At 58.8% G+C, this 10,910-nt stretch overlaps 1 protein-coding gene across 3 annotated transcripts; it reads left to right on the forward strand.

Annotated features, from left to right (window-relative positions):
* Window positions 1–1,773: 1,773 nt before the first annotated feature.
* On the forward strand, window positions 1,774–7,584 carry OSR2 (odd-skipped related transciption factor 2). Of its 3 annotated transcripts, none has more exons than XM_086742500.1 (4): window positions 1,774–2,029; window positions 4,777–5,504; window positions 6,056–6,155; window positions 6,864–7,584. In XM_086742500.1, the coding sequence occupies exons 2-4, from the start codon at window positions 4,849–4,851 to the stop codon at window positions 6,936–6,938; spliced, it is 831 nt and encodes a 276-aa protein (XP_086598626.1). In that variant the 5' UTR covers window positions 1,774–2,029; window positions 4,777–4,848; the 3' UTR covers window positions 6,939–7,584. The 3 variants fall into 3 exon arrangements, with proteins under 3 accessions (XP_086598626.1, XP_086598624.1, XP_086598623.1); XM_086742498.1 differs by having other exon boundaries at window positions 1,775–2,025; window positions 6,782–7,584; XM_086742497.1 differs by having other exon boundaries at window positions 1,776–2,029; window positions 6,782–7,584.
* The last annotated feature ends 3,326 nt before the right edge of the window (window positions 7,585–10,910 follow it).

Genomic DNA, 10,910 nt, shown 5'->3' on the forward strand with positions numbered 1-10,910 from the left:
GGGAGAGCGCGGGTCTCCCTGCTCACGGCGTCGCCGAAAGGCAGCGAGAGCGGCCCGGGAGCAGCAGCCGCCCCCTCCCCGGCTCCCTCCGCTCGGAGGCTTTTTCGTTGCCTCGTCGGTTTGGGGACGCGGTTGTTGTTTTGAAGGATTTTTCTTGTTTGGTTTTGATTGTGGGTAGTTTTAATTTTTTTTTCTTTTTCCAGCAAGTGCGTCTGATTTTTCCTTGCTGCGAAGGGCAAGGAACGACGGTTCTCGCGAAACAGCCCCCTGCGATCCTTGTGCCCGGGGGTTCCTCCTCGGCACCCGCAAGCCGGCGGTGCGGGGTGGAAAAATGCGGCTGTAAAGTCCCTTTCCACTTCGCTCTTCAAGCGACCGGCCTCGCTCGGGAAAGCCAAACCAGGAGGACAGGCGGGGCCCGCAGCCCCCAGCCCGGCCGCGGCCGCCGAGCCCTAACCCCGCGCAGGCTCCCGCACTCACCCGGCCCAGGGTGGGGGGGGATCGCTCCTTCTCCCAAAATGGTGAACGTCGGTGTCCTCACTGCTCAGGAGGAGAAATACTATTTATTTAGGGCGACTGGCATTTAAACCAGAGCATTTTCGAAGCGGGACTTTCTGAAAAGAAACGAAAAAGAGCCCGGGCGGCAACAAGCTGCAGCCCGGGCTGCGCTGCCCTGCCAGGGGACCCCTGCGAACCCCCCCACCCCGGCTTCTCTTCCTCCTCTCTGATTCATTTATTTTTTTTCTTCTGTATATTAAAAGGAGAAAAAAATTCCCGACGCAGCCGTCACTTGTGTCCTCTTCTTCTCCGCGGGCTCGAATGAACCGGCACAGATTCTACCTTGAAAAAAAAAATCGAAGCTGTTTTAAAATATCAGTTCTTGTAACATCTTTTTATGCTTCTCAAAGCCTACCTCCGATCTCCAGTCCAGATTATACCATAAATTTCCCATACGTATGATTTAAGTAATTTAAGAAGAAGATAACGTTATAGATTAAAAAATCAACCCAAATTCGCTGTGCGCAACCAAGCGTCTTGCAGCTAACGACGCAAAGAAATACAGGGCTTTAATCGAGAAATTTGAAGAGGGTCACAGAGGCCCCAGTTCGCAGCAAATTCCCCGGTAATAAACCGAAACTGCTCCCGAAACTGTTTCTCTGTCCCAAGGTAGGGATCGTGGGCTCGGTGGCCGCGCGCGGGGATGCCGCCGCATCGGTTTTCCTGCGGGATCTGCCCACGCACCCGCCGAAGGGCAAAGCCGAGGGGCAGAGGTGCCGGTCCGCGGGGCCACCGAGCCCTTGGGACGTGAGAGCGTCACCTGCACCCACAGGTACCCTGGAAGACGCGGGCGCCCCCGAACCCCCCCACGCTGTGGGGTTGGGGGAGGTGGTATTTTAGGTATTTAATTTTAGGTATTTAAGCAAGCCGCGCCGCCTGTGTCACACTGGCCAGGGCCCGGCAGTGGGGCGTAGGGAGCGCCCAAATCCCCGCAAGCCGGCAGCGAGGCGGGGGGCGGCGGGACGCTCTCCGAGGGAAAAGTCACCTTAGGTGACGCGGGGGGGGCCGAAGGGGGGGAAGAGGAGGGGGGCAGGGGGCGTCCTGCCCCTTTAAAGCCCAGTTGCTACCCAAACACAAGTAAACAGTGGGGCCGGCGCAGCGGGGCGGGCCGGGGGCGGTGCCGTCCCGTCGGGTCGGGGCGGAGCGGCGCGGCCCCCGAGCGCGGAGCTGTGCGGGCCACGGGGTGGGCAGGCGGGCGGGGACAAGGGCTCCACGCCACTCACCGCTGAAATGTGATGGACCGGGGAGGGGGCGGCTCATACTCTCGCCGAGCCTGGCCGGGGTGGAGGCTGCGGGCGGGGGGCGGCCGTCTATGCCGGGGCCGCCGCGGCCAGAGCTCCCAGCCGCCGCCCTCCCCTCCGCACCATGCGGACTGCCGCCGGGCCCCGGCCCCGCTGAGCGACCCTGCTGTGGATCTAATGTCTCCGTGAAGGTCCCGCTGCTCAGGACCGGGAGGAGCGGCCGGCTGCGGTAGGTAAGCGCCCCCCAGCCCCGCAACCTCCGCCCGCTGCCGTCGGCGGGGACCGCGGGGCCGCCGGGTTTACTTTCAGTTTTTGCAGCTCCGCGGGGTCCGGGGGTTGCGGGTCCGGGTGGGTGTGGGGCCAGGCGGCGCGGGGTTCCCGGAGTGCGCGGTCCGTCTCCTTCAAGGTAAAACTCCTGGCGGAGAGAGGCCGGTCCGTGCGTTGGTCACCGCGGGTCTGAGCGGCGGGTCGCGCTGGGTCCGCGGGAAATACACCTGGCTGCGGGGGCGCACCGGCCGCGGCTTCGGGAAGAGGTTGGCGGGGAGCGGAGGCGGCTCCCGGGCCCACCCGCTCCCCAAGAACGGCGGTAGCGCCCTCGGGGCACGGCCCCGGCCCCGGCGCAGGAGGGGGAAGGCAGAGCCGGCAGGTAGAGAGGGGCGCAGTGCCGGGGCAGCTGGCTTAATTTAATTAAGTGCTCTGGATGGAAAGGGAAAAGGAAGTGCCAAGGTTTCAGTAACATCCGTTTTTGGTTGACTTTCCCCCTGCACCTTATTGTCAGGAGCTGTAAAGTCAAGCAGGAAGGCACTTTCTGCTCTTTTTGGAGAAGTTTTAATAAAGTTACCTCCCAGTGCAAATAGTCATGGATGTACCGTGGTTCAGGCAACAGTGGAGTTTTAAAAGTTTCTGCGTTAAAATACGGATTTCGTGTTAGGAATAGGGTGTGTTTTGGTTGGGTTGGTTTTTTTTTTTTTTTTTTTTTTTTTTTTTTAACGAAAACGAGTGCTCCGCAACGACACCCCCACGCACATAACCGCCAAGGGACGGAGCCGTGCCCTGCAGAAACCCGGTGTCTGCCTCGGTCACTGCTCGTAGCCGGTGGCTCCGAAATCCGGCCGGGCTGGAGGCGGGGGCAGCCAGCGAAAAGCGATTTTATTGCCTCTGCCTCGGTTTCTGGCGGAAAGCGAATAGGAACTCAAACTACGACATCTTTAAAAATAAGTCTCTATATATAACCACCTCCCCTCTAACAACAACAACAACAAAAAAATACCAAACCAACCCCCAACCAAAAAGGTCGCCATATATAATGGGTCGTATCGATAACACTGTCCCTGGTCCCGATACAATCACAAACGAGAAAAAAAAAAAAAAACCTGGGCAGCAGCGGAGGAAATCCGGCAGAGCCACGGCTTAAGGAAAACGAAAACAGGAGTGGGGAGCGCCGCAATTCACCCCCGACCTCGTAGCCGCATTTTTTTTTTCCGGAGGGCAAATTCGGTGCGGTATCACAGACTGGGAGGGAAGGCATTTTAGGGGGAAAAAAATAAAATAAAATAAAAATCGAGAGGTCGGTTTCCAGCCGGAGGCAGCCGGGTGCCCCCGGAGCGGCCCGAACCAGGGGGTGCGGGGAGAGCTGCGGGGCGGCGGCGGCCCGGCGGGGCAGGGACGGCGCTCCCGGGGCTCTGCGCCTGGAGATCCCTTTAGTGTTGTTGTTGTCGAAAAGGGGATTTTTTTTTTTTTTCGAGGGGGAGAGTTCCTTTTTTATTTGTTTTATTTATTTCGGAAACTACATGTTACCAGTCCCTCCACCCAAATCCCAGGAGGTGCTGGGGCACCCTCGGCCTCCTTCTTGTTTACAGGCCCGGAGAGCCCCCGCCGCTTCCTTTCGCTCCTCTGGGGAAGAGCCCCCGTTCCCGAAGAGCGGGACCTTTCCCGAACACACACACACAGAAAAAAAAAAAAAAAAAAAAGAGGGCAGGGGCTTGTCCCCCTGCCCGGCGGGAGGGGAGCGTCTCCCCGGGCGCTCCGAAGGGTCCCGCCGGGCGGCGGGAGGAGCGGGCCCGGCGATTTCGGAGATGCGGGGGGTTCGTCCCGCCGGGGCTGCGCTCGGCCCTGCGGGATGGGGGGGACCGGCTGCGGGGCAGCCCTCGGCGGGGAGGCCTCCGGGCCGGCCGCTTTCCTCGCCGCCGATGGGACCGGCCGGGCCCAGGCGGGCTGCGTGGGGCGGCCTCGGCCATCTGGAAGGGATCTCAGCGCAAAGTGGATTTATTTAGGAGCTGCGGCGCGGGGAGGAGGTTGGGTGGGTGGGCAGGAGGTGTGCGTGCGAGGCAGGAGCTCCTTTTCTCTCCCTCGGTTATCTTGATAAATGAGTTGTTGGTGAAGGAAGAAAAATAAGCACCCGAGCTGGGATAAATGCGGGGTTTATCCCCCCTCCCGGGCCTGCCCCGGCTCTCCGTGAGCACCTTGCCCCGTTCCCGGGGAGGCCCCAGCCAGGAGGGGCCGGGGTCGGGGCCTCTGCGCCCGCGGGAGGCCGGGTGGAGGGCGGGAGCGGCGCGGGGGGCAGCAGGGGGGGCGGCCCCGGGGGTTCCCGCGGCCCGGGCTGGGCGCTGCGGGGGGACGGCGGCGGGGAGCGGGCCCGGCTCCATTCCGGGTGTATTTTTTCCACCGTTCGTTTCATCCGAATCTGCGGCCCCTTCGGTTGGCCGGGCGCTGGGTTCTCTCGTTTTTATTTTAATTTATAGGAGTGATTATTTTTTTAATTTTTTTTTTTTTTTTTTTTTACGCTGTAGCTTCTCCGCTCGAAGCGATGGCGCCGGTGGGTCGGTGGCTGGCAGGGGACGGGAGCCGGGGCTGCGGCAGGGCGCTGGGGAAGGCCCGTCCCGTCCCATCCCCTCCGCCGCGCTCGCCTGGGCCGAGGCGGGGACAACGCTGCTCTCAGTAAAACCCTCTTTCCCCCTCTTTTCTCCCTCTTTCTTCCCAGGATTATTCACCCCGTCCCCAAAGCCCAGCAGAGGCACCAGCTGCGCCGCTGGCCTGCGCCCGCCCCGGGAAGATGGGGAGCAAGGCTCTGCCGGCCCCCATCCCGCTGCACCCGTCTCTCCAGCTCACCAACTACTCCTTCCTCCAGGCCGTGAACACTTTCCCCGCAGCTGTGGACCAGTTGCAAGGTCTGTATGGACTCAGCGCCGTGCAAACCATGCACATGAACCATTGGACGCTGGGCTACCCCAACGTGCACGAAATCACCCGCTCCGCCATCACGGAGATGGCGGCCGCCCAGGGCTTGGTGGACTCCCGCTTTCCTTTCCCCGCGCTCCCCTTCGCCACGCACCTCTTCCACCCCAAGCAAGGGGCCATCGCCCACGTCCTCCCGGCCTTGCACAAGGACAGGCCCCGCTTTGACTTTGCCAACCTGGCCGTGGCCGCCACGCAGGAGGACCCCCCGAAAGTGGGGGAGCTAGCCAAGCTGAGCCCCGGACTGGCCTCGCCCTTGTCGGGTATCAGCAAGCTGTCTCCGGACAGGAAGCCCTCCCGGGGCCGCCTGCCCTCCAAAACGAAAAAGGAGTTCATCTGCAAGTTCTGCGGCAGGCACTTCACCAAGTCCTACAACCTCCTCATCCACGAGCGGACCCACACGGACGAACGGCCCTACACCTGCGACATCTGCCACAAGGCTTTCCGGAGGCAGGACCACCTGCGGGACCACCGGTGAGCGACCACCAGGGCCGGGATAGGGGGGCGTTGGGGAGGCTGAGCCGCTCCGGGAGCTCCGCGCCGAAAAGGGACGGCGGCGGGAGAAACCCCCGCGGCCGCGCAGGGGCCAGGGAAGCCGAAACCTAGGGCTGGGCAGCCGCGTTGGTGGGAGAGTGGGGAGCTCCCCGGGGCTGTCGCAATTCTGAAGCACGGAGTGAAGCTCCCGAGTTTCGGGGCGCGGGGAAGGGGGAGCGCTCGTCCGTTCGACCCCCTCCACCTCCGCACCCGGCGGCCGGTGCGGGGCGGAGGGATCCGCGCTGCCTTCGTGAGCGCGCGGTGGGGGGGAGCGGGCTGGCGTCTGTCCCCATCTGTCAGCAGAGAGGGCCACCGCGCCTCGACACGAGTTACCGCAAATGTTTTAAACAGACAGAGGAGTTTAATAATGAACAGAATTATACGGGAGGGGGAAAATGAAGAGATGGAGGTGGGGGGAGGGGGAGGGAGGCCGGGTTTGGGTGGGCCCTGCGCTCCCGGCATGGCCGCTCACCCCTCGGGTTGCCTTCCAGGTACATCCATTCCAAAGAGAAACCCTTCAAGTGCCAGGAGTGCGGGAAGGGCTTCTGCCAGTCCAGGACCCTGGCGGTCCACAAAACCCTACACATGCAGGTGAGCCCGCCGCTCTCCGGCCTCTTCCGCGGATGTTCCGCCGCCGCGGAGGGGAGGGGAAGGGGCGCCGGCTGCCGAGGGGAACGGGGCTCCGGTGCGGAGGGGAGCGCGGGGCTCCGCGCTTCCCTGGGGGACGGAAGCGGCCGGCGGGTCCCGCCGCGCGTGAAAAGCCGGCGGGGAAGCGGCTGGCGGCGGGAAGCGAGCCCCGGTTTTGGTTTTGTCCATGCCGCCGCTTCGAGGCTTTTTTTTTTTTTTTTTTTTTTTTTTTCGGTGGAGGTCTCCAGCCCTGCCGCGGCGGCGGGGGAGCCCGGCGGCGCGGAGCGGTGCGGTGCGGGGATGCCCGGCCGCCGGTACCGCCGGCGGCAGCGGGAGCCCCGGAGCGGGAGGGGACGGCGCGGCGTCCACTTTCCCCGCGTTCCCAGAGCGCGAAATGCGGCGAACGGAGGGCTCGAAAATCCCCCTCCCCACACTTTTGGGGCAGGACGTGGCGCCTGCTGCCCTCTCCTGCTTTGTCTCCAGCCCCGGTTTATTTCGAGTTGTGCGTTGCGGTAACGAAAAGTGCAGTAATGCGTCGAACCAGGTGGTTTGTGGAGGATTAATCCTTTGCTTGCTTCAAATCTGAACAGGAATCTCCACACAAATGCCCCACATGTGGAAGAACCTTTAATCAAAGAAGTAACCTGAAAACTCACCTTCTTACCCATACAGACATCAAGCCCTACAACTGCGAGCAGTGCGGGAAAGTGTTCAGGCGAAACTGCGATCTACGGCGGCACAGCCTAACTCACACCCCGCGGCAGGACTTCTAGGGCGGCCAGGGACCCGCACCGGCTCCTCCAGCTCGCCCGTTTTCACCCAAGGACTGTGTTGTAGGCGCTCACAGACACGCAGGCACACGGAGGGACACGCGCGGACTGGGGTGGGGTGGTGGAGGGCGGGGGGGACGGACCCACGCAAGCTTTTCCCACCTCACGTCTGCAAAAGTCGTTTTCGAGAGTGCGGGCTGCAGGATCGGGCCCCTCTCCGACCCACACCCAGGCGTAAAGCTCGCCTTGTAGATACTCGCGGCTCATTTTAGAGCTCTGTACAGAAACGTGTTTTTTCTTCGTTTGTTTGTTTTCATATTGTCGTGTCAGATGCGCATCGGTAACAAATCGGGGAGGCAAAAGTATCTCTTAAAACTGTATTTCAAAATAAATCCTTTCTCCCCCCCCCCACCCCCAAATACCTCCTGCCTGGTTGTATTATTCTCTGAACATTTGGGCTTTTTTTTCCCGCTGTGTCGATGCAATGGTAAAGCATATTGAATAAATTTCCTAGCCGGGTAATTGTACTGTCACAACAATTTTGGTGATCGCTTTTGTTTGGCCTGTTTCACTGTCGCTGTTGTGTTATCTATTGTTAAGTAAAATGAAAGTGCCGTATTTGAGAGTTTATAGCTCTATTACTTAATAGTATGAATGTCTAAATATTAACTTCTGTACTTTTTTTTTATATTATTTTCCCGAACGAATTTTTTTTTTTTTAAGAAGAGAAAGAAAGAAGTGCTTGCAAATAAAAAGATCTTAGGAAATAATGCATAGAGCCCTTCTTACGCCAAAGCGGCTTATTAGTAACTTATTTGCAATCAGCCCATGTATTGTAAAAGCCATCCCACTCGCGGAGATTGCAGCAGCCAGCCTCCTGCCCGTAGACTTTGGACACGGGCAATTCACCCCCGCAGACAGGGACTTTATCCCGCCGAAGACGAGTCTTTCCCGACAGCTCCGGGAGCAAACAGCCAGGCGCAAATGCCGCCCCCGACCCCGGGGTTGCTCTGCGGGACCCCCTAGTCCGCCTTCCCGCCCCCCCCGCCTCCTCGCCATCCGCACCCGCGGGAGCCGCCCGCTGCCCAGCGCGGGTCCCGCCCGAGGGGGTAGGGCGGAGGGGCTCCGAGGAGAGGGGCTATTTCCCCCTCCCGGCAGACTCTCTTTACCGCCACGGAAGCCCCCCCTCCTTCCCTCACCGCCCCTGTAAGCCCTCAGCCGCCCCAGGGGCTGCACGCTCCGTGCCTGCACCCAGTGTGCAGGCAGCAGGGTGGTGACACAGCCTCCCCTCCCTTGTCACCCTTGGACCCCCTCACTGGTGCCTCTGGTCCCCCCCGGGAGGCCTGGTGCCAGTGCTGAGGCGTTTTCCCTGAGGTGTTGCAGGGTTACTTGGATATGCACCCCCTCTCCTCTGCCACTCCACTGTCACTCCTGGCACCCTCCCTGCGGTGTCTTGGGTGGTTTGGAGCCCCAAAAGTCGTTCTTTTCCAGGCCGAGGATGCCCGTCTTGCCCTACTCCTCTCTCAAACTAAGGACCAGATTAGAATGGCAGGGAGAAATCCTCCCCCCGGCTCAGGGAGCCTTGTCTTGGGAGGACAGGGGCGATTCCCCTGCACCCGGCTCAGCAGCGAGGGCTCTGCTCCTGGACCCCACCTAACAGGGTGCCAGGGCTCCAGGACGGTCTGTCCGTGGTCCCACCAGGCCTACAAGGAGCAGATGCTGACAGGGCTTGGGGGCTGCAGTGTCCCTGGCCCTCCTCAGTCCTGCGGTGGGGAACCACACCGCTTGAACCCTGTTAATGAGTAGCGAACCAAAATCAGCAGCACCCGAGCTGCGGTCAGGCCATCGGTACAGAAAGAGCTGCTCTGGTATCACTGCCTGCTGCCTCCGTAGAAGTCTGCTGTGCCCACCCCAGGGCCGGGGGCAGGGACCCTGAGCCAGCCCCCCTCTGTCTTAGGCCGGGGCAGCCAGGTGAGTTTCCACCGGTGCAGCAGACACAGCAGTCTCAAGCTTGGCCAAAATTTCTCAGGCGGTCAAGGCCTATCTCTCCATTCGCTCCCTTCCAGCAAGACAGGGAGAGAATACAGAGCTTCTGCAGCCAGGAATATTGGTCTGCTGGCTGAAGAACAGCCTCCTTAGTCAAAGTTTACTTAAGGGCCATCTGCTCTCTTCCTCTTCACCCCCCTCCCCCCCCGGTGAATTGCACCCCATCCCTCCCTGGGACTCTCTCCCGCTCCTCTGTGTTGGCAGCCCCCAGCACACTGCTCCTCTCCAAACCTCTCTCTGTGGGCACCTCTCACTTTCTCTCCATGGGGATCTTCCCAATATCTGATTTCTTCCCGTCTGACTTTCTACTCCCAGTCCATTCCTGTTCTCCTAGTAGGTTATTTCCTCTAAGTTTCCCTGTCCTTATTGTTCTCCGAGTTCCTGTCCCCAGGCCCTTTTGTGTCCCGGGTTTCTTGTTCTCAGACCCGAGTACGCACAGCGAGGCTGGGATAACTCCGTTTGAGTAAACACCCCTGTCAGGATGCATATGGGCTTATTCTGCTCCTCCTAGGCCGAGCTCTATGCGCGGTTTGTTTGGAAAGAGCTTAATCAGATGAACGATATCAAAGGACTAAATTAAAATGATTGCATATAGCTAAGGTTTTATTTAATTGCTTGGGGTTGCTTGTTTAATAATCTTCCCCCTGAGCAGACACAGACTGTAAATTTATCTTCCGAGGATTTCAAAAGTTCAGAGACAAGAACGAAGCCCAAATTGCCGAAGAGGGGCAGTGACAAACACCTCTAATGGTTGGTCCTTGAACTGGTTTTTAAATTTAAACCAGTAGCTATGATCTTAAAATGCCAGAGGATGATTTAGTATTTCTCCTTAATATCAGTACACTTGCCTACAGCACTAACATGCTCCATTCGCTTTTTAAAAGATCATCCCTGGGAAAACATCTCCCCGGGAAATTTCAGAGACAGCTATAAAGAACATGTTACAATACACATGCGGTTCCTTGGTATGTCAGACCTGTTGGGAGCAGAAAGAGGTTCTGTAAAGCTATCTCTGGGGCAGGGCTAGGGTTTTTATAGCTGTAAAACGCCATCCTGACTTTCACAGTGCAAACACTAAACGTGCTGATATCCCTGCGACTGCTGTCTGTGTCCGTGTGAAGTATCCTCCTTCCCTCTGGAGCTCAGTCCCAGCACACAGCTCTGTGCTGCCGCGGTTTCCTGGAGCTTCCCAAACCACCTGCCTCCCACTTCCCTGTCTTCCTCTCTCTCCCATGGCCTCTTTTTTTTTCGGCATAGCTTTTTCGTCTCCTGCACTGGCACCGTTCATTCTGTACCTTTTGCAGTTGCAGTGAGGTGGGAGACAGAAGGACTAGCTGTGCTACGTACCGGGGAGAAAAACCAGCAGACAATGAGATATACTCTGGCCATAATCTCAGATTTTTTTTTGGGAAATCAGATTAAAAAATCGGTCCTTTAGGTTGCATCTGCAAACTGAGGTCTCTGTATGTTAGTTGCTGAAATGGATGCTGTCTGCAGCCGATGGCGAAGAGGCTCAGCCCAGCTATGTGTGCATAACGCTTTTCTATGAGGTCATCTTTTACACAGCGACAGCACCCTGTGCTATTCCGGACCAGCATGCCTGATGCCAGTGCAGCTTTGCTGGCAAAGCCCAACTTTGTATTGGTACCACCTCAGGAGCATGCACAGCCCGGATCTAAATGGGAGGCAGCCCAGGAGCAACCCAGGAATGTGGCACAGTTGTACCTGCCTCGGGTTAAGGGCTGGTGCTGAGGGTCCCACTATTTGAATAAATCCAAGCTATTTGAGTAAAATGTGTGAAAATCTATTATTTACTGAACTCACCCCCCCTGCACTCCTTTCCTTTTTCCTCTTCTTTTCTTCTCACCACTCTACTTCTGGATGTTTGCTTCAGGAGCTGCTC

This window comes from Chlamydotis macqueenii, chromosome 2 (assembly GCF_036417535.1).
Source record: "Chlamydotis macqueenii isolate bChlMac1 chromosome 2, bChlMac1.mat, whole genome shotgun sequence".
NCBI classification, from domain to species: Eukaryota; Metazoa; Chordata; class Aves; order Otidiformes; family Otididae; genus Chlamydotis; species Chlamydotis macqueenii.